The sequence below is a fragment of the Salmo salar genome, chromosome 16, assembly GCF_965601325.2.
Source record: "Salmo salar chromosome 16, fSalSal1, whole genome shotgun sequence".
In the NCBI taxonomy this organism is placed as follows: Eukaryota; Metazoa; Chordata; class Actinopteri; order Salmoniformes; family Salmonidae; genus Salmo; species Salmo salar.
The window spans coordinates 28,805,729-28,829,914 of record NC_138306.1 but is presented as its reverse complement, the minus strand read 5'-3'; the positions used below and the strand labels follow the sequence as shown (position 1 = coordinate 28,829,914).

Sequence of the window (24,186 nt, the reverse complement as noted above, 5' to 3'; positions counted from 1 at the left end):
CGTAATGTCTGTGCTATGCTCTTTTGACCCACACGTAATTGTGGATGGATCTGGTTTTGGATCATTATTTCTGCTAATTGAATTACGATATGATTTTGCCTTTCATAAAATATTTAATTAGCTATAAGCGTATGTGAATGTATAAAATGTGCCCTGGAGTCAATTCTGTATTTAGAATAGATTTCCAATTCCCAAATTTTGCGGAAGGATATCCAAAAATATTTTGCCTCATATACTACATACCGTACGGTAATATGTGGGTATCATTGTTCCGGGAAAAGGATGTCCTGTTTTTTGTTGATATAAAGTTTTGAGGATTTACAAGAGTTACATTCTCTACTATAGTTTGTAAAGGCCATCTTACATTCTCTACTCTAGTTTGTTTAATGCCATCGGATCAATGCTGTTACAGACAGTGTGGCATGTGCATGGTGTTTGGTCGCAGTTCAGGTATGTACACTACATTGATACAGGTAGCCTACACAATAACCCTCTCTAGCAATATAAATGTGTTGATACATTTTCCAATACCATACTATTTGCCTGTTTGACTTTAGTTTAATGTAAGCATACCTCTGTGTTTTATAACATATATGTATTTTCTTGACTTCCAAGAGCTGATACACCATAACACAAAACATATGGGCTGAGTGTGCAAACAGGAATGTGTTGTGATTCTCTTGACCAGGGTTGCCAGGTCAAGCTTTAATTTTCGGCCACACCCCGCCACAGGCCTCAAAACTGGGCCATTTTTTTTTTTTTTTGCGCAGCAGTAGACGAGTTGCCATATTTATCCAATAAACCCCTTTTCGATAACGCTATTGAGCTAATTTAGAAGGAATATCGATTTAACATGTAATGACAAGAAGCAAAATTCAGATTTCCATCAAAATAATTATTATTGCAAGCTAACGTGACTAAAGGAATTTGAATATGCAGCAAGAGAAAGGATAATTTGCCTTTATTAAACTCGCCAGATCATTTACCATCCATCAATGATTGTCCATTTAACTGGTTTGACTGCTATGAATAAGCAATATGGCCCGAGGGGTTGTGGTGTTTGGCCAATATACCATGCTAAGTGCTGTTCTTAAGCACGATGCAACGTGGAGTGCCTTGATAGAGTCCTTAGTCGTGATATAGAACAGATTTAGAACAGTAAAAGGTAATGTATTGTCATACTCGTGGTATATGATTTGATATATCACAGATTTCAGCCAGTCAACATTCAGGGCTCAAACCACCCAGTTTAGAATTGTAATTCTAAACTCGGTGGTTTGAGCCCTGAATGCTAATTGGCTGACAGCCATGATATATCAGACCATATACCACGGATATGACAAAACATTCGTTTTTACTGCTCTAATTACATTTGTAACCAGTTTATAATAGCAATAAGGTACCTCAGTGCCTTAGACCGCTGCGCCACTCAGGAGCATTTCAGGAAGTCCAGGATCCATTTGCTGAGGGAGGTGTTTAGTCCCAGGGTCCTTAGCTTAGTGATGAGCTTTGTGGGCACTATGTTGTTGAATGCTGAGCTGTAGTCAATGAATAGCATTCTCACATAGGTGCTCCTTTTCTCCAGGTGGGAAAGGGCAGTGTGGAGTGCATTTGAGATTGCGTCATGTGTGGGATTGCGTCATGTGTGGATCGGTTGGGGCGGTATGCGAATTGGAATGGGTCTAGGGTTTTCGGGATGATGTTGTTGATGTGAGCCATGACCAGCCTTTCAACATGAATAGTGAGGCAATTTCGAGGTAAGAAGTGCTTGTGTTGACGAATAGCCTACTGTAATAGGCTACTTAGGGGAGGACGGCTCATAATAATGTCTGGAATGGAGTCAATGGAATGGTATCAACCACATGGAAACCACGTCTATTATGTGTTTGATACTATTCCACAGACTCCATTCCAGCCAAAATTATTATGAGCTGTCCTCCCCTCAGCAGCCTCCACTGGGATGGGGGTCTTTCAATCACGAAATCAACTATGAATAATATGAATATAAACTGAATATGCTTGTCAGCAACACCCAGCATTTTTTTTTTTTTTTTTACCTGTAGCCTAATCTGATTTAATGTTACCATCAATCTAATGCATTCTAACAATAGCTTAATGGCCAAAAAAAATGTTGATAGAGCTGTGAATTACCTAAACATAGACGTTAATAATTGCATAATAACACAAGGCTACAACAACAATAAACTGAAGTTATAGGCTACTTATTAAATACATTTTCCAGCTCCAGGTAGGCAACACAAGTGGCACATTGATTTGCAATTTTATTTTTAGTATTTTTTTTTCACCTTTATTTAACCAGGTAGGCCAGTTGAGAACAAGTTCTCATTTACAGCTGCGACCTGGCCAAGATAAAGCAAAGCAGTGCCAAACAAACAACACAGAGTAACACATGGAATAAACAAATGTACAGTCAATAACACAATAGAAAAGTCTATATACAGTTGAAGTCGGAAGTTTACATACGCCTCAGCCAAATACATTTAAAGTCAGTTTTTCCAAAATTCCTGACATTTAATCCTAGTAAAAATTCCCTGTCTTAGGTCAGTTAGGATCACCACTTTATTTTAAGAATGTGAAATGTCAGAATAATAGTTGAGAGAATGATTTATTTCAGCTTTTATTTCTTTCATCACATTCCCAGTGGGTCAGAAGTTTACATACACTCAATTAGTATTTGGCAGCATTGTCTTTAAATTGTTTAACTTGGGTCAAACGTTTCGGGTAGCCTTCCACAAGCTTCCCACAATAAGTTGGGTGATTTTTGGCCCATTCCTCCTGACAGAGCTGGTGTAACTGAGTCAGGTTTGTAGGCCTCCTTGATCGCACATGCTTTTTCAGTTCTGCCCACACATTTTCTATAGGATTTTGGTCAGGGTTTTGTGATGGCCACTCCAATACCTTGACTTTGTTGTCCTTAAGCCATTTTGCCACAACTTTGGAAGTATGCTTGGGGTCATTGTCCATTTGGAAGATCCATTTGCGACCAATCTTTAACTTCCTGACTGATGTCTTGAGATGTTGCTTCAATATATCCACATAATTTTCCATCCTCATGAGGCCATCTATTTTGTGAAGTGCACCAGCCCGTCCTGCAGAAAAGCACCCCCACAACATGATGCTGCCACCGCCATGCTTCACACTTGGGATGGTGTTCTTTGGCTTGCAAGCCTCCCCCTTTTTCCTCCAAACATAACAATGATCATTATGGCTAAACAGTTCTTTTTCTTTTTTCATCAGACCAGAGGACATTTCTCCAAAAAGTACGATCTTTGTCCCCATGTGCAGTTGCAAACCGTAGTCTTGCTTTTTTATGGCGGTTTTGGAGCAGTGGCTTCTTCCTTGCTGAGCGGCATTTCAGGTTATGTCAATATAGGACTAATTTTACTGTGGATATAGATACTTTTGTACCTGTTTCCTCCAGCATCTTCACAAGGTCCTTTACTGTTGTTCTGGGATTGATTTGCACTTTTCGCACCAAAGTATGTTCATCTCTAGGAGACAGAGCGCGTCTCCTTCCTGAGCGGTATGATGGCTGTGTGGTCCCATGGTGTTTATACTTGCATACTATTGTTTGTACAGATGAACGTGGTACCTTCAGGCATTTGGAAATTGCTCCCAAGGATGAACCAGACTTGTGGAGGTCTACAATTTATTTTCTGAGGTCTTGGCTGATTTCTTTTGATTTTCCCATGATGTCAAGCAAAGAGTTCGAAGGTAGGCCTTGAAATACATCCACAGGTACACCTCCAATTGACTCAAATGATGTCAATTAGCCTATCAGAAGCTTCTAAAGCCATGACATCATTTTCTGTAATTTTCCAAGCTGTTTAAAGGCACAGTCAACTTAGTAAACTTCTGACCCACTGGAATTGTGATACAGTGAATTATAAGTGAAATAATCTGTCTATAAACAATTGTTGGAAAAATTACTTGTGTCATGCACAAAGGAGATGTCCTAACCGACTTGCCAAAACTATAGTTTGTTAACAAGACATTTGTAGAGTGGTTGAAAAACGAGTTTTAATGACTACAACCTCAGTGTATGTAAACTTCCGACTTCAACTGTACAGTGTGTGCAAATGAAGTAAGATTAGGCAGTTAAGGCAATACATAGGCCATAGCAGATAATTTTAAAAAGAGAGGGTCCAGATTGTCTAGCCCAGCTGATTTTTAAGGGTCCAGATTTTGCAGCTCTTTCAGAACATCAGCTATCTGGATTTGGGTGAAGGTGAAATGGAGAGGCTTGGGCAAGTTGCTTTGGGGGGTGTAGATCTGTTGACTGGGGTAGGGTTAGCCAGGTGGAAAGCATGGCCAGCCATAGAAAAATGCTTATTGAAATTCTCAATTATCGTGGCTTTATCAGTGGTGCGTGTCCTAGCCTCAGTGCAGTGGGCAGCTGGGAGGAGGTGCTCTTATTCTCCATGGACTTTACAGTGTCCCAGAACATTTTGGAGTTTGTGCTACAGGATGCAAATTTCTGTTTGAAAAAGCTAGCCTTTGCTTTCCTAACTGCCTGTGTATATTGGTTCCTAACTTTCCTGAAAAGTTGCATATCGCGGGGGCTATTCGATGCTAATGCAGTATGCCACAGGATGATTTTGTGCTGGTCAAGGGCAGTCAGGTCTGGAGTGAACCAAGGGCTATATCTGTTCTTAGTTCTAAAATTTTTGAATGGGGCATGCTTATTTAAGATGGTGAGGAAAGCACTTTTTAAAGAATAACCAAGCATCCTCTACTGACGGAATGAGGTCAATGTCCTTCCAGGATACCTGGGCCAGGTCAATTAGAAAGGCCTGCTCGCAGAAGTGTTTTAGGGAGCGTTTGACAGTGATGAGGGGTGGTCGTTTGACTGCAGACTCATTACGGACTCTGAAGATAAATGGGGGTCAATTTATTCACATATTGTGTCCAGGCCACAGCTGGGGGCTGAAGGGGGGTCTATAACAAGTGGCAACAGTGAGAGACTTATTTATGGAAAGGTGGATTTTTAAAAGTAGAAGCTCGAACTGTTTGGGCACAGACCTGGATAGCATGACAGAACTCTGCAGTAGATTGCAACTCCATCCCCTTTGGCAGTTCTATGTTGTCTGAAAATGTTGTAGTTGGGGATGGGAATTTCAGAATTTTTGGTGGCCTTCCTAAGCCAGGATTCAGACACGGCTAGGACATCAGGGTTGGTGGAGTGTGCTGAAGCAGTGAAAAAAAAAACTTAGGGAGGAGGCTTTTGATGTTAACATACATGAAACCAAGGCTTTTATGGTTACAGGAGTCCACAAATGATAGCGCCTGGGGAATAGCAATGGAACTGGGGGCTACAGGGCCTGGGTTAACCTCTACATCACCAGAGGAACAGAGGAGTATGATAAGGGTATGGCTAAAGGCTATAAGAACAGGTTGTCTAGTGTGTTAGGGACAGAGCATTATAGGAGCAGATTTCTGGGCGTGGTAGAATAGATTCAAGGCATAATGTACAGACAAGGGTATGGTAGGATGTGAGTACAGTGGAGGTAAACCTATGCGCTGAGTGACGATGAGAGAGATTTTGTCTCTGGTGGCACCAGTTAACCTAGGTTAGGTCTCTGCAGGTGTGTGGAGTGGGACGAAAGAGCTATCTAAGGCATTTTGAGCGGTACTGAGGGCTCTACAGTGAAATAAAACAATAAAAACTAGCAATGTCTCCAGTGATATCGTCATTTCAACATATTTATTGTATCAAGTGGTAGGCAAGTAACCTACAATGGCATAGACATTAATAGGCTACTTGATGACCAACAGATGCAAATGTATCATTCTCCAAGTTTATTGTGAGTTTCATTGTGGACTTTTCCCCATAACAGAAGCACGCAAGGGAGTTTCATAATTTCCATTTAAAATTTCCAACTGCGCAGCGCTCGAGACCCAAGAACTGAGCATGCGTAAAACCCTTTCCTTGCATGCAGTTTAAACCACCTTCGAGCGAATTCATGTAATGCGCACTAGTGCGCCTAAAGTCGTTTCCCAGTGCTGTGTCGCAGTTATTTCTTGATGTGCATCAGTTCTTGCACATTAACACTGTATGTTTTATGGAAAAAGGGTTGGAAATACGTGTCTCCATAATGAAATTGGCCTGTCTACAACTGGTAAAAAGTTGTCAGGACATGCTGCAGTGCTCTCTCAACACACACACACCCCCCCTCCGGCCCTCCCCTCCCCACCACTCACACACTCAGCAACAGCCTTCCTCACTTCCTGGTAGTCTGCAGGTCACAGGGAAATAATGTTATTTTTTTTGTTGAGAAATGCCATGACGGTGTGGGTTGAATTTAGAAGTAGCCCAAAAACCTGGTCAATTTTCACCCTTGACATCTTTTTCAAATGAACTAAATGTCTGGAAAACTGTGGGCATGTCAACCCTGCTCTAGACATTTATAGGCTATTCATCTTATTGGTTTAATTAGAGACCATATCATTTAGAGTGAGTTGTAGACTATAAAATACATTATTTGGCCCTAATTTTACAGCCATTGATAAACTTGCAAATGTTGATAGTAGCCTATAATTGTTACTACTCTGTAGTAAGCCATTTTCAGGAAGATGTCCAGTTTGGCTGACCTTTTATTAAAGCACAGATTGTTTTGCAAATATGCTAACCTACCTATCAGTCTCAATTTCTCTTGAAATAGATTCATTGTTCCTTGTGTTATCGTGTTTGTCACATGCGTGGTTGTGAAATGGGAAGTGGGGAGAAAATCTATTAGTAACAGTTGTGCGCACATTGTATGCACATTTGTTCCATGTGGCCCTTATCAGACGTCATCTCCATGACACGTTCCTGTGATTTTTGGCTGGATCTTGACTTGTTTTAGTTGATACCCCGTTCACTCACCTCTGGCACAACTGATGCTCATATTCTGTCTTTTGCTTAATAGGTAGCACAGTGCAGTGATGACCAGAACAGATCATACTTGAGGTTCAGAAGTTCTTATTTCACCTTGAAGTGATGAAAAGCATGATCAGAGGTGTGTATTTTCCCTATTTATTGTGCAAGTTAACTATGTTCCATTTGATCAGTACACTGACATAATATTATGTTTTGTTATTCAAAATAATGTTATGTTATATAACTTAACCTACTGTAACTGTGAAAGGGGCTATCTATTTTTAGACTTATAAATTAATGATGTATACATAGTGATTCTTGTAAGAATATACCTTCATGAGCTTAGTTCAAATGTCACACCTCATCAGAACCCAAAATACAAGGTTGTTTTACTCCAATGTTTGTAAACATTGTAAATGTTAACAAACACTGCATAGCCTAAAAACACTAATGCTGATATCATGGATGGTAAGCCCTTGCATCCATATCTCTGTCTATGGCCCATCCCTCAGGTTTTTACCAACACAGAGGCAGGGTGTTGGCTTTGTTATAGTTTCAACTGCGGATTGGCCCTTTAATCACTTATCACTTTATCAATTTACATTTTCAGACATCGTCATTGTGCAGCATCCTGTTTCTGTGTATGTACCACTGAACTATAAGGTGACTCTGAGTGTGAGAGCAGAGGGAACCGGTATCCTGAACTACCAGTGGTTCAAGTCCAGTAAAGAGGAAGTATGTGGTTGTTGAGGATTTTTTTGTCATTCTTGTCTGACACAGTATTATGTTGTCAATTCATAGAGTAACACAGTATATATATCCAATGAAATGGTTAATGTTTTTTAGGTATTTGGTGGGACCAGAGCAGAGCTGATTGTCACAGCCCAGAGGTCTCAGCTCTACATTTGTCGAGTGAATGACCAGTTCTGCAACTGTGTGTTCAGTGAATGGGTCAAAGTAAAGGTCCTGGACATTGCTAAACCAGGTATAGGAATCCACTATATTAGTTACCAGTTCTAAGATAATAACATGTTTGTAATACAGATTGTTAAATCTTCTTTGATCAATTTAGAGCACTATTTTGCCTATAATGTATTGCTATTGCATTTTTTCTGAATTTTTTTCTTCAGGTCTCCCAGTAGCATGGCGAGGGGAGCCCCATATCGCTGTACACCCTGCACCCCAGACTGTCAGACAAGGGGAGAGACTCACCCTCAGCTGCACTGCCTTTGGCATTCCCACCCCTCACTACCAGTGGTACAGAAATGGACATCCTCTGTTGGGCAAGACCACGGACACACTGCAGGTAACACCAGTGTTTATTTACTTCTGCACTGAGGTCATCGTGTTTACTCTGTCTTATCATTTGCTGGCTGAGATACCATGCTTCACCACTCCTATTTAGTGATGTAGTGGTAAAAACATTGGTGTGAAAACTCTGGTCGAGGCGAAAAAAGTAACTCTCCCTATATTTTCAATGCAATTTCCCCCAGAAAGTGAGTGATAAGTGCCAAGCAAAAAAAGGGGGTTAACTGCGTTTACTTGTGTTTACCCTCCACTACACCACTGGTCCTATGTAAACATTGTAATTTAGAATATCTTAGTTAATATTTAACATGAGGTTTACATTCTAGGAGAGAAGTCTTATGTGTATGAGTAGAGCCAAACAGTGATGTGAATGCATTTGATTGTGTCCCTTGTAGATAGAGAATGCAGAGTCAGACCATAGAGGAACATATCTCTGCTATGTATCCAATGTTCAAGAGGAGAGATGGACAGAGGCAGCTGATGTTGAAATAGGTAAATGGAAGTGGGATCCTACTTGAAGGGCATCAAAAAGGAAATCATATTTACATGAATTGAACATAATGTGAATGATGATGTCATATAGCCGAGTCTTTTGTGAATGCTGCTCTGTAATTATAAACAGATGTGCAATAGTGAATATGAAACTCTCACAGTAGCACATGACAAAGCACTAGCAGCAATTATTTTAAGTTTTCAGTGGCATGAGCTTTACTATTAGCGTTTTATATATTCCCTGACAAAGTCTACCACATAATTCACTGGAAAGTAATTCCACACTTTTCACTGAGCTAGTGGAATAGCGGTAAGTTCAGATTTCTGCACATCCCTCCCACAAGTGGGTCTTTCCATTCCGCTGACGATTTAAGGTACTTTCCCTTTGTTAAAGACTGTACTAGAAGTTTTCAGGCTCTAAAAAGTGGTCAAGGAACTAGCCTTTGGATGTAGGTTCCTCTTTGTATGTGTTTTCTACATGTTGGCACATCAACAACATTCATATTTCAAAATCCTTATGAATTTGACCCAACCAGTTTGAATGAAAACTAGGAGGCCTTTTACACTCTCATATTGCTTTTGATCTTGTTTGTTGTGTTAACAGATGGAAGTGTGAAGTGTTAGGTTATGCACTGATTATAACCTTTGCCTTTTATTATTTTTCCATTTCTTTCAGTGCCAGCTAATCAACTCACAGGTATGGGTCAGTGGAAATATAGTATCCGTTTGAGGTATTTTTAGAATGCGGTTTGAGCATTATGTCATTGAAGTGGGGAACTGTTGTACCAGTATTTCCTGATATGTGTGGTTCCATGTTTCTATATTATATTTAATTAGCTGTTCTCAAAGTACAGTAAGGTGACCCTGATTACAAATTCCACTATTGTCTTTTCGTCCAGCGACTGACAAAGTGGCCCTGCTTATTGGTAACCTCAACTACTCCCACCATCCGGACTTGATGGCCCCCACTATGGATGTCCATGAGATGGCCAACCTGCTGCAGCAGCTGGGCTTCAGAGTGGTGTCTCTACTGGATCTCACCAGGGAGGAGATGCTGGCGGCCATTGACAAGTTCCTTCTCCTGCTTGACAGGGGCGTGTATGGTGAGTTCAATACTGTACAGTATTCTGGTGGTTACATTTCAAGGGAGAATGTATTTTGAATTGAGGGTTTTTCAGAGACTCTAGAAAGCTAACGATGACACTTCACTGAAAAGGTGCAAATGCATACAAAACTATTTCTCTGTTAAGCTGAAATCAGACATCGTAGTCTTGTTAAGCTCCCTTTAAACATAATCTGCCCGTTTCGGTTGATCTAGCATAATTCTATGCTGCTGTTTAGAGATCTTATTAGTAGCTTGGTGTGAGAGTGTGGTTTAGCAGGCAGATAAGAGGTGGAAAGGAGAAGCTTGGGCCTGTAGTGTTTGGAGCGAGATGCCTTGCTATGTATAACTGTTTCCGGTGGTGTGAAGTACTTGAAAGTACTACTTAAGTAGTTTTTTGGGGTATCTGTATTTTACTTGACTTTATATTTTTGACAACTTTTTACATTTTCCCTGACACCCAAAAGTACTCATTACATTTTGAATGCTTAGCAGGACAGGAAAATTGTCTAATTAACACACTTCTCAATAGAACATCTTTGATCATCCCTACTGCCTCTGATCTGGCTGACTCACTAAACACATGCCTCTTTTTTAAATGATGTCTGAGTGTTGGAGCATGTCCCTGGCTATCAGTAAATGTTACAACAACAAAAAATCTAGATATATAGATGTTTTTTTTTCTTTTCTCGTTTTCTATAACAGCCATACAACACACAAACATGGATTATTAGATGAGACAGAAAATGTCAAACTCTTACAAATGTTTACATGCCACATAAAATGTAATGCTCTTATGTTACAAAAAAAATCTCTCTATATATATATAAATAGATTTTTTTTTGTAACATTTACTGATAGCCAGGGACATGCTCCAACACTCAGACATCATTTAAAACACTCAGACATCATATATATATATATATATATATATATATATATATATAAAATGCTGTCTAGTTTGCTTAATATAAGAATAAAAAATGATTTATACTATATATTGTAGCAATTCTATTTACTTTTGATAATTAAGTATATTTGAAACCAAATACTTTTATACTTTTACTCAAGTAGTATTTTACTGGGTGACTTTCACTTTTACTTGAGTCATTTTCTATTAAGGTATCTTTACTTTTACTCAAGTATGAAAATTGGGTACTTTTTCCACCACTGGCTGTTTCTGAGGCCTGTAGCACTTCTACTTGGGAGATTTATTTAGCACCTGTAAAGGGCCTTTAACAACCTAACAACTGTCAGTTTATCTTCCTTTTAATATTTGAGTCAAATAAGAGCATTACATTTTATGTGGCATGTAAACATTTGTAAGAGTTTGACATTTTCTGTCTCATCTAATAATCCATGTTTGTGTGTTGTATGGCTGTTATAGAAAACGAGGTCAGCTTAATATGAAAACCAATCTGAAAAGTAGCGATCTGGATTTTCTAGGAGCTTTAAGGACCTGCACAATTTACAGATTCAAAACATGCTACATGAAATTACCCAACTCAGCTGCACAGGGATGCAAAGCTTCCGGTAGTTTACCAAAGTTACTGGAATCTTCAGTCATTTTGGTAATTAACAGAAAATCTATGGCAATCTATCATAACTTTGGTGATTTATACTTGAATAACTTAAAAAATTTTATTCATATATAGTATCATTTTTTTTTATATCAGTGTCCATATTGTCCATACATTTCTATTAGATACACCATATGGTTCAAGAGAAAATGCCTAATTAATGAAAAAAGCATCTTATCAACAATGGCATTATTTGAAGTTATTATTTTAACTCTTCCAACTATTTACTTTTTTCACAACTGCCTCCAGTTTGACGCTGAAACATCGACAACAAATACATACTGACATAGTAAAATAAATCAAAGTGTATGAAAAAATAAAGGATATTTCATGATGATACATATATTTCTATATTTTATTTGATTAACATTTTTCAAGTGATAAAGCCACACAGAGGGACAGAGATAATTACAGGCGCCTGTAAAAAGTTGAAGTACCCAAAAGGGCCACTAGATGTTTTGTGATATATTACATAAAATCCTTGAAGGATACCAAAATTCTGGTAGTTGACTGGTAGTAATATACCCTCCCTTTGCAACCCTACACATAATATATAGAGCACAAGCAACATAATATTTTATTGATAAAGGACAGGGTCAGTGTTGTGTGATATTCTACAGTATATGATTGCTAAAATGAAACATGGAGCCTTGTTTGACAGATGCCATATTAGATCTGTACCTCTCGCTGAACTGAAGTATACTTTTCGGATGCTCTGAATTTACTCTTATGCCTATGAGAGACTGCTTTTCCTGTTCACGGCATGTAACATGCGTTTGCCACGGATTTGATTTTAATCTGATTAATTAACAGCGATCAATGCTAAATAACTAATAGTTATTTTGGTGTATAAATGAAATACACACAAAATATACAACTAACATAATGCTATCCCCCACAGCCCTGTTCTACTATGCTGGTCATGGGTACGAACGTTTAGGGAGAAACTATCTGGTGGCCATAGACGCTCCACAACCATACCGTCCAGAGAACTGTGTCTGTGTACAGAGGGTCATGCGCAAGATGCAGGAGAGACGGACTGCATTGAATGTGGTCTTACTAGACACCTGCAGAACATGGTAGGCCTCCTGATGGACACCTCATGTCATTGTTTGTTGCTCTACAGTGCCTTGCAAAAGTATTCACCCCCTTGGCGTTTTTCCTATTTTGTTGCATTACAACCTGCAATTTAAATGGATTTTTATCTGGATTTCATGTAATGGACACACAAAATAGTCCAAATTGGTGAAGTGACATGAAGAAAAACAAATTCAATAAAAAAAAAAAACGGAAAAGTGGTGCGTGCATATGTATTCACCCCCTTTGCTATGAATCCCCTAAATAAGATCTGGTGCAACCAATTACCTTCAGAAGTCACATAATTAGTTAAATAAAGTCCACCTGTGCGCAATCTAAGTGTCACATGATCTGTCACATGATCTCAGTATATATACACCTGTTCTGAAAGGCCCCAGAGTCTGCTACACCACTAAGCAAGGGGCACCACCAAGCAAGCAGCACTATGAAGACCAAGGAGCTCTCCAAACAGGTCAGGAACAAAGTTGAGGAGAAGTACAGATCAAGGTTGGGTTATAGAAAATATCAGACACTTTGAACATCCTATGGATAACCATTAAATCCATTATTAAAAAATGGAAAGAATATGGCACCACACCAAACCTGCCAAGAGAGGGCCGCCCACCAAAACTCACGGACCAGGCAAGGAGGGCATTAATTGGAGAGGCAACAAAGAGACCAAAGATAATCCTGAAGGAGCTGCAAAGCTCCACAGCAGAGATTGGAGTATCTGTCCATAGGACCACTTTAAGCCATACACTCCACAGAGCTGGGCTTTACAGAAGAGTGTCCAGAAAAAAATAAGCAAACATGTTTGATGTTCGCCAAAAGGCATGTGGGAGACTCCCCAAACATATGGAAGAAGGTACTCTGGTCAGATGAGACTAAAACTGAGCTTTTTGGCCATCAAGGAAAACGCTATGTCTGGCGCATACCCAACATCTCATCACCCCGAGAACACCATCCCCACAGTGGAGCATGGTGGTGGCAGCATCATGCTGTGAAGATGTTTTTCATCGGCAGGGACTAGGAAACTGGTCAGAATTGAAAGAATGATGGATGAGCTAAATACAGGGAAATTCTTGAGGGAAACCTGTTTCAGTCTTCCAGAGATTTGAGACTGTGACGGAGGTTCACCTTCCAGCAGGACAATGACCCTAAGCATAATGCTAAAGCAACACTCGAGTGGTTAAAGGGGAACATTTAAATGTCTTGGAATGGCCTAGTCAAAGCCCAGACCTCAATCCAATTGAGAATCTGTGGTATGACTTAAAGATTGCTGTACATCAGCGGAACTCATCCAACTTGAAGGAGCTGGATCAGTTTTGCCTTGAAGAATGGGCAAAAATCCCAGTGGCTAGATGTGCCAAGCTTATAAAGACATACATACCCCAAGAGACTTGCAGCTGTAATTGCTGCAAAAGGTGGCTCTACAAAGTATTGACTTTGAAGGGGTGAAAAGCTATGCACGCTCACGGTTTCAGTTTTTTTGTCTTATTTCTTGTTTGTTTCATAATAAAAAATATTTTGCATCTTCAAAGTGGTAGGCATGTTGTGTAAATCAAATGATACAACCCCCCCAAAAATCTATTTTAATTCCAGGTTGTAAGGCAACATAATAGGAAAAATGCCAAGGGGGGTGAATACTTTCGCAAGCCACTGTATAGCCTATTTAACATTTGAACAAGTCTACAATTCCATTGATTGACAGAAAAAATAACACATCAGAAGACAAATAAGGCTAACACAAACATAAGGAAGCATGATGAGCAGATTCATTTTACTTCACTACATTCCTAAAGAAAATAATGTACTTTTTACTCCATACATTTTACCTGACACCCACAAGTACTTGTTACATTTGGAATGCTTAGCAGGACAGGAAAATTGTCCAATTCACGCACTTATCAAGAAAACACATTGTCATCCCTTTTGATCTGGTGGACTCACTAAACACAAATGCATCTTTTGTAAATGATATCTGAGTGTTGGAGTGTGCCCCTGGATATCCATAAATAAAAAAAGAACAATAAAATTGTGCCACCTGCTTTGCTTAATAGAAGGAATTTGAAATGATTTATACTTTTACTTTTGATACTTAAGTATCTCTATCTGTGAGGCGAGAGCAACATGCTCTCTTGTTTATTTATAAAGCACTTCTTTTAAAATTACCTCCTTATATATCATCATTAATTTCCATTAGATATACTAATTTTAAAACCAGATCACAGATGTGGATTACATTAGAGGCTCCTGCAGTCTCCACAGAGTTGGGTAGGACTGCCTTTAGTTCCTTTGCACCTTATTTATGGAACAAACTGCAGATCCAACTTAAGTTAGACACTCTGGTGTCCCTTGCCCATTTCAAAAATGTTATGGAGGATCAATATGATGTTGTCTGTGATTGTTTCTGTTGAATTGTTTCTTTTGAATTGTGTCTTTGTTGTATGTTTGAAATGTTCTTCTCTGTATGCCTAAAACTGTACATGTCAACATGTTTACACAGGGCACAGCCGTAAAAGAGATCCAGGTCTCAGTCTGTTTTCCCTGTTAAAATAAAGATAAAAACAAAAAAAATGTATATTTAGAACCAAATACTTTTAGACTTTTGCTCAAGTAGTATTTTACTGGGTTACTTTTACTTGAGTAACTTTCTATTAAGATATCTATACTTTTACTCAAATATGACAATTTATAACTTTTTCCACCACTGCTAAAACAGGTGTTAAGTTGCATATTTGTATTTTCAGGTACAACCAAGATTGCATAGCTTCTGAAATCAGGCCATTGGTACCCATGGGAAACACAGTGTATGGATATGCCACGTATGTATTTTTACTCTATGTAACAACAATTGATTTATGAGTGTTCATTCATGGCCTGAAATCTAAATGACCTGCCTTAACAGATGTGAAAATGCAGAGGCTTATGAGGTACAGGACGGAGGGAAGAGCACCGGAATCTTCACTAAGTATCTGAACAAGCACATCCTGCAGCCAGAGAAAGTCACCCACATCCTGGAGCTGGTGTCTGAGGGTCAGTGTTCTTGTATGATAGGCTTTGCTCATAATTTTAAATATAAAACACTCAAATTATAGAATTGTCATTATTGTGATAATTGGAATTATTGATATCGTTAATTGTTTTTGTACGTTTTTTTTTAAATACATTTTTTACAATTAATTATATAAGAAAATTCAATTATTCATATAAAAAAAAAAATCACCATTGACTCCTATGGGGAGTTATTGATATAGAAAATCTGAATTATTGTTATTGAAAATGACATTGATATCAAAAATACAATTATTGATATCAAAAATATGAATATTAGCATATATTTCGCATAATTAAGACTTAAAATTGTATCTAAACATTTATTAAATTATTTTCCATTTCTAAAGTGAAAGAAAAATGATAGAAAATTAAAAAGACAAAAAGAAAATGTCTTGATTACAAACTGTATGTCTTCACACCCCATAGTTAATACTCGGTGGAAGCACCATTGCTAGCCATTACATGTGTGAATCATTTTGAAGAAGATGAGTATTGTGGTGGCAGCATCATGTTATGGGAATGCTTGTTACTGGCAGGGACTGGGGAGTATGTTAGGATCAAAATAAATATGAACGGAACGAAGGACAGGTAAAAAGTTAGAGGAAAACCCGCCATAGTCTTCTGAAAACCTAACCCAGTGACAGTTTTATTTTTCAGTGGAACAATTACACAAATTCTAATGCCAAAGACACACCACAATGGCTTTCCATGAAGTGTTGAGTGTTCCTGAATGGTCTAGTAGTCTCAGTCTTGACCTAAATCTGCTTGAAAAATCAGTGATAACATAAACATTGAATATTGCTGTCCATCAATGATTCCCAAGAAATTCCTTGAGCAATTTTGACAAAAACAATCGATATATGTTACCCTAAGAGTTGCGTAAAGCTGGTAGAATCTTATTACTCCATACAGGAGTTGCAGCGATGGGACAAGACTGTAACTATCAATTGGATACCATGAAATTGGGGAGAAAAAGGGGTAAAAAAAGAAAAAAAAGAAAATGTGGAGTAGGTTGTATACATCAGTAGGAAAATATCAAATAAGATTTTAAGGCAGCAAATGTCAAGACTGTGCAAGGGGTGTGTATACTTTCAATAGGCACTCTATGTAGGAGCATGCAAGGTCTTTAAAATATTGTTTTTATATCAATAATTCAGTTATTGATATCAAAAATGTGAATCATTTATATAAAAGAATATATGATTGATATAAAAAAAAATTATATATATATATATATATATATATATATATATATATATATATATATATATATATTGATGTATGACGGTGGCTTTGCTTTTAGTACTTCCCTCTAGTGGCCGCAGTCTGTGACTTTGACATTTCAGGATGGATGTTTTGACATACTATTAACACCAATCCATGACTCACATTGAAAACCCCAGGGTTTCTTTTGATAAATAGGAAAATTACTTTTGACAAAGATGACAAGATATTATGCAAGAAATACTAAATTCCTTGCAAATAAGAGCAGAAGTGTAGCTTTTGGCTCCATTGCTCCTCTATAGGAGATGTACAGCAGTGTCTGTAAACAGGGTCAGTGTGGAACGTGTTGTTGTCTACTTGTTGGAGTACAGACATGTTGACATCTAAATGTTTATCCGTCACTGGCTACTCCCCCTGGTGTTTACCCTGCAGCAGGTAGCAGTGGGCGGAGTATGCTGTCCCAACTGGGTGCTTGTTTGTTTGTTTGTTTGATGGGTCTCTCTGGTAACATGACTTTGTGCGACAGAGCTGCATAGCATGTGACCTCATTCTCTAGAAATTCACACTGTTGGCCATAGCACAGCAGGAAACCTGAGAGGGGTAGAGTTAAAGACAGCTGCTCTGCCGTGTGTGTCTGTGCGTGTGTGTGTACCTCCCTACACTGCTCTCCTGTGGTCACTCAGCTCCAGTGACGGTGATCCTGCATAGCTTAACACAGCCCATCAAAGGGGGTGGTGGTACAGTACTGTATAGGTTGACTGATGAATTGTCGGTGGCTGTAACAGTCGAACCTTGGCACAGAACCTCTCGGCTTAGATTAGAGATATTTGCTGTATGTTAAGATTTCTCAGATGAGTTGCACCGTTACTCACAATAGGTTTTATTTCAGGGTTACAGCTGAAATACATTTCTATCCATGTCTAGGAAACAGTATTCACTGAAGTGACAGATCACATCATGAGACCATTTTATGAACAATAAACACAGCGTTCCCAGAAACTCCTTTGAGGAATTATGATCTATGTCCTTCTTGTCTTAGACTTATTTATAAATGGAAAAATAGTTGACGTTGAACTGATGTCCACTCAACTCTAATAGAAACATGGCAAAGACTGCTTGCTTAAAACATGTACTGAAGCCAAATCCTCTGCAAGGCTAAGAGTACGCCTGTCTCCAGACACCTGAATAGGGTTTCAGTGTATCAGTTTCTGATCTGGCCAGCAATGCCTTTTACATACATGCCTTTTGCCTAAACATTTCTAGAAGTTCACTCTTATCATGCACATGTTTATAATTTAGGAGCCTTTACATCAGTTAAATAGTATTATTATTTTCATTTCAGTCCTACCATTAAACCCTTCTTAAGACCAGCTGTTGCCTCGGTTGCATAGGCTAACCTTTAACCTGTTCTTCAGATCTGGGCAGAGACCCTTTCGTCACAGGCAAGCAGGCGGTGGAAATCAAACACACGCTAAAGGAGCCTCGCTCCCTCACAGATCCGATCAGGACCACCGGCCACACTGGAGAACTCCATCTGAGAGACGCCTGCTGGAGACAGGCCAACGGTAAGCTTTAACACACCATAATATCCCCAATACAGACATGATCTTTACCCAATTTTTCACAATTGAAATCCAAAGACAATATTGATAAATGACTGTGTGTATGTCAAGTGCTGTTTTTATTTCAGATGTTTTAGTCAGTTTCTTTCCCAAAGCTAGTGTTAACAAGAAAGAGGAAAAAGCACTCTTTTTCAGTTGTGTATGTGACATGGTTGTGGCTGTTATCATGTACAAACAGTGTGGTTTAGCATGAGTAATGACCATCACACCACCATTCAAGGATTTACTGTTTATTTGTGGTGATAGCAGAAAGCGAACTTGTTTGTATATTTAAAGTCAGCCTTCAGCTTATTTCACTCACAGTGTACCAGTATGTATAACAGAAGGGAATATACTTTTGTCTTCCCCATCACATAAAAACGTACTTATCTTGTATTCTTTCTTCAAATAGAATTTTGTCGTCACTGAAGTTCTTCAGAATCCCCATATATATTTCTGGCTCAGATTAAATGGGAAGAAATAGTAACTGCTACTATAAAAGCAAAATTTCTTAACATGGCTGCCTAACTTTCTTATCACGTCTATCTAGTCTGCATTCCAGAGATGCTTTGTTGCGTAGAATTTGTATCTTAAAACTGTCTTTCTATGTGATGTCCTCCCACACAGAGCTACCACGTCAGAAGTTGCTTATTTTCACCTGTGGAGTTGAGGTGGAGGTCAGCTTCTCAGCCTTGTTCTCCAACGTCATGGTTGCTTTTGGCACAGTGAAAACCACTGGACCCAGAGCCCAGGACTGCACTATCACTCTGAGGAACACACCTGTGAGTGACATCTTCACTCTTACTTGCCACACTACCTAGAGGGCAGGACATGGTGTACAACCAGCCCTTATTAATAAGCAGTTTGATTTAGTTGCATGACTTCACATATTACTACACATAAAATATTTGATTGAAATTACTTTTTAACTCCTTGTGAGACCTGAGAAATATATGTAACCCTGACAACAAAACTGAAAACCAAAGGTTAAGAAAATGTGTTTATGCGCTAAACTTTAGAAGGTTCTAAGAGTGGGTTCTGCACAAGGTGTATGAACTATTTCCTGTTGTGGTCACATCTCAACGCTAAAACTGTTGTATAGATATTTATCTGATCCTGACATGGCATTACTCTTTATAATTGTGAAAGTTTATTGCTCATAAAACAATGTTATATATGTATAGTATATGAATACATTTTTACATTTTAGTCATTTAGCAGACGCTCTTATCCAGAGCGACTTACAGTAGTGAATGCATACATTTTTTCCCGTACTGGTCCCCCGTGGGAATCGAACCCACAACCCTGGTGTTGCAAACACCATGCTCTACCAACTGAGCCACACAGGAAGGTACAAAGGCTGTCAAGAGTGCACATGTAATCTCCTCTTTCCTCTGTACACTCGAGGCAGTGGTGGTTGGTGCCATTTAAGATGAGGGAGAACAATTCATTTTTTTATGAGCATGGCCTTATTTCTATTACAGCATATTGGATGACTGTCATTCATATTCCATTCACCCAGCTCAATGTAACATTGATAGGTTTAAGCTACCACATTATACTCAAATTTTCCCTATACCCATCATGAGGTTGCTACAACCTAGCCTATGAACGCAAAATTACAACGTAGGTGCACAGGTTGAGAGAAAAATGAGAGTAATCAAGGTGACAGACATTCAATACCGCACACTCTTGCCTGCATCTAGCTGATCTAGGGTGTAATCATTAGTCTAACAGTTGCAAACGAGAGTTTCTATTGGACAAATTCAGGTATGTTTATCCTCGTTAGGTTCTGTTTTAAGAAAGGTTTTTCAACAGAATCGGCGGCATGAATACACCCCTGATCACTCGCACACATAGTTCACTTTCATAGCAGCCACATACAAACAGCATGATCAATTTAATCATTGTATAATTCCTTCTCGTCTCTACACTCTCTCCTCTTCTCACATTTTCCCTTCACTTGTGGACTTCAGAGCAAAAATCAGCTGTCTGTGACCAGGCTAAAAAACCTTTCCAAGCCCAACCTTGCTAACCGCTACACAAAGCCTACATCGTTGTCGCCATATTAGTTAACGTTATAGTCATTACTAACGCATTACTAAACCCACTACAATCATGCATTACAGTCAGCAAGCAGTTTAGCAGTTACACCGGCAGGTCCCTGTGGCAATAAATGAATAAAACCAAAAGCTTACCTTGACTTGGAAGAGTTCCAGTGTTAGATAGCCAGCTAGCTAACATAGCATCCCTCTCTGTTTGAGCCAGGTGTTTGAGGAGGCTAAACTAGCTAGCTGCATTCGCTAGCTAAGCGAAAGTAAAAAAATAAATAATAATACAACAAAGTATATATAGCTGTCTCTCTCTCTCTCTCGTCTCCTTCATTTTAAAGAATTGTTTTATTTTTTTCAGTTGAGAACAAATTCTTATTTACAATGACGGCCTAGGAACATTGGGTTAACTGCCTTGTTCAGGGGCAGAACAACCGATTTTTACCTTGTCAGCTCGGGGATTCGATCTAGCAACCTTTCAGTTACTGGCCCAACACTCTAACCACTAGGCTACCTGTTCAACTATTGTGTTTCTCTCTCTTTGAGCCTACTCACTACATTTTATGCACTGCAGTGCTAGCTAGCAGTAGCTTATGCTTTCATAAATGGATTCATTCTCGGATCCTTTGATTGGGTGGACAACATGCCAGTTCATGCAGCAAGAGCTCTGATAGGTTGGAGGACGTCGTCCGGAAGTTGTAATAATTACTGTATAAGTCTATGGAAAGCGGTGAGAACCATGAGCCACCTAGGTTTAATATTGAAGTCAATGTACCCAGAGGAGGACCGAAACTAGCTGTCCTCCGTCTACACCATGGTGCTACTCTTCAGACAGCTTTTGAGGCTACTGTAGACCTTCATTGCATAACAGTGTATTTAAATAAATTATTTGGTGACATATTTATATAAAGTATAGTTTTATCTAAAAAGGATACGTTTTTTAATGTTTCACTATTTTTATTTTACTACATTCACTGAGGAGGATGGCCCTCCCCTTCCTCCGCTGAGGAGCCTCCGTTGAGGCATACAGTGCATTCGGATAGTATTCAGACCCCTTGACTTTTTCCAAATTTTGTTATGTTACAGCCTTGTTCTAAAATGGATTAAATTGTTTTTTTCCACTCATCAATCTACACACAATACCCCATAATGACAAAGCAAAAACAGTTTTTTTGAATGTTTGGCAAATGTATAAAAAAGATTGAATAAAATATAACATTTACATCAGACCCTTTACTCAGTACTTTGTTGAAGCACCTTTGGCAGCGATTACAGCCTCGAGTCGTCTTGGGTATGACGCTACAAGCTTGGCACACCTGTATTTGAGGAGTTTCTCCTATTCTTCTCTGCAGATCCTCTCGAGCTCTGTCAGGTTGGATGGGGAGTGTTGCTGCACAGTTATTTTCAGGTCTCTCCAGAGATGTTCGATCGGGTTCAAGTCTGGGCTCTGGCTGGGCCACTCAAGGACATCCAGAGACTCGTCCCGAAGCCACTCCTGCGTTGTCTTGGCTGTGTGCTTAGGGTCATTGTCCCGTTGCAAGGTGAACCTTCGCCCCAGTCTGAGGTCCTGAGCGCTCTGGAGCAGGTTTTCATCAAGGATCTCTCTGTACTTTGCTCGTTCATCTTTCCCTCAATCCTGACTAGTCTCCCAGTCCCTGCCGCTGAAAAACATCCCCACAGCATGATGCTGCCACCACTATGCTTCACCAGGTTCTCTCTAGATGTGACGCTTGGCATTCAGGCCAAAGAGTTCAATCTTGGTTTCATCAGACCAGAGAATCTTGTTTCTCATGGTCTGAGAGTCCTTTAGGTGCCTCCAGGCAGGCTGTCATGTGCCTTTTACTGAGTAGTGGCTTCCATCTGGCCACTCTACCATAAAGGCCTGATTGGTGGAGTGCTGCAGAGATAGTTGTCCTTCTGGACGGTTCTCCAATCTCCACAGAGGAACTCTGGAGCTCTGTCAGAGTGGCCATCGGGTTCTTGGTCACCTCCCTGACCAAGGCCCTTCTCCCCCCGATTGCTCAGTTTGGCTGGACGGACAGTTCTATGAAGAGTCTCGGTGGTTCCAAACTTCTTCCATTTAAGAATGATGGAGGCCACTGTGTTCTTGGAGACCTTCAATGCTGCTGTAATTTTCTGGTACCCTTCCCCAGATCTGTGCCTTGACACAATCCTGTATTGGAGTTCTACAGACAATTCCTTCGACCTCATGGCTTGGTTTTTACTCTGACATGCACTGTCAAAAGTGGGACCTTATATAGACAGTTGTGTGCCTTTCCAAATCATGTCCAATCAATTGAATTTACCAGAGGTGACTCCAATGAAGTTGTAGAAACATCGCACCTGAGCTCAATTTCGAGTCTCATAGCAATCGGTCTGCATATTTATGTAAATAAGGTATTTCTGTTTTTATGTTTAATACATTTGCAAAAATGTCTAAAAACATGTTTTCGCTTTGTCATTATGCGGTATTGTGTGTAGATTGATGAGGGGAAAAATATATTTAATTAATTTTAGTGTAAGGCTGTAACATAACAAAATGTGGAAAAAGTCAAGGGGTCTGAATACTTTCCGAATGCACTGTATCTTATGAACAGCACAGTTATTTTCATAGTCTGCCTTATGCCATCTCAATTTTCATGACAACCTTGCTATTGGAAATGGCTGAAGTGAGAAACAAGAGCAGGACATTTTGGCACAACAGCTTATCAGGTTTCTGCTTCTGTGAAGTAATAATTCCTTGGGGCATACTGACACCTAGTGGTTCAATGCATTATGTTCTCCCTACTTACTCCAGTAGTCTGCCACTTGTTATGCACTTTGTAAAATAACAAGTGGGTATGACAGGTTTTGCTGTAGTTGCCTGATGTATCTTATTCCTGGCCTCTGTGTTTAGGCAATGGAGGATATATTCTCTAGTCCTGGGAGGTCAGGTGAAATGGACTCTCTGTTGCTAAATAACTTGGTTGCTGAAAACCCTGACTGTAGCCTCAGACTTTGTGGCCTTCAAAAGCTTCAGGTAGGTTTACTATGTCTGGGACCCCATATTTAACATTTGTAATTATATCTCTAGAAATGTATAAATACAATCTGTATTCTGTTTTTTTTCTTTCCCTGTTGTAAAGGGATCCTTAGTGATAAAGGTGGACCTACACTATACCTACATGGACAGGAAGCTGCGGCTGCAAGAGAGCAAACAGCTGGACATAGGGAAGCCTCTGGTGGCATCCTGTGATCTGCACAGGGGACAGCAAGCAATGGTTGCCCAGAGACGAGATGGTGCCCCTGCCCAGAGTATGGGACACAGCCATATCTCACACAGCAAGCAGCGCCCACGTCAGACATTGGGCCAGCCAGGCCACCCCTTCACTAAGAGGGCAGAGTGTGCTGCCAAAGTCCCCACTGCAAGGAGCAATGAACCAGGGGAGAATGATGAGACTGAGCCTCATGACTTTACCCATTGATTTCCCCTCTCCACGTCTATGGAAAGAGGATAGTCTAGTACTAGTGACTAGTGTAGTCCATTGGATATTTGCTGTTTAGGCTTTAATCAATGTACATAATAAAATCAGCATGATACATTTCCTTTCTCTGGTTTAATTCTATCAGTTTAATTGTGGTTATAAGGTGTGTATGTACTGTATACATGGGTGCATGTGAGTTTGAGGAGATGACATTCTGGATTACGTTCCTCTCAATAAGCACTATTGTTCTGTTCTCAGCAAGACACTCAAACAAATGCAATATTTATTATTTAAATGATCACAGAATGAAATAAATTACACAATATAAATGGGAATATGTTCATGTTGCA

At 39.4% G+C, this 24,186-nt stretch overlaps 1 protein-coding gene across 2 annotated transcripts; it reads left to right on the top strand.

Annotated features, from left to right (window-relative positions):
* The first annotated feature begins 256 nt into the window (after window positions 1-256).
* On the top strand, window positions 257-24,186 carry LOC106573491 (mucosa-associated lymphoid tissue lymphoma translocation protein 1). 2 transcript variants are annotated; one of them, XM_014148581.3, is made up of 15 exons: window positions 257-450; window positions 6,930-7,019; window positions 7,491-7,615; window positions 7,727-7,865; window positions 8,011-8,186; window positions 8,584-8,680; window positions 9,357-9,377; window positions 9,580-9,783; window positions 12,264-12,441; window positions 15,190-15,264; window positions 15,348-15,475; window positions 18,136-18,285; window positions 18,949-19,103; window positions 23,269-23,391; window positions 23,498-24,186. In XM_014148581.3, the coding sequence occupies exons 2-15, from the start codon at window positions 7,001-7,003 to the stop codon at window positions 23,834-23,836; spliced, it is 1,929 nt and encodes a 642-aa protein (XP_014004056.3). In that variant the 5' UTR covers window positions 257-450; window positions 6,930-7,000; the 3' UTR covers window positions 23,837-24,186. The 2 variants fall into 2 exon arrangements, with proteins under 2 accessions (XP_014004056.3, XP_014004057.3); XM_014148582.3 differs by lacking the exon at window positions 257-450 and adding an exon at window positions 1,629-1,757.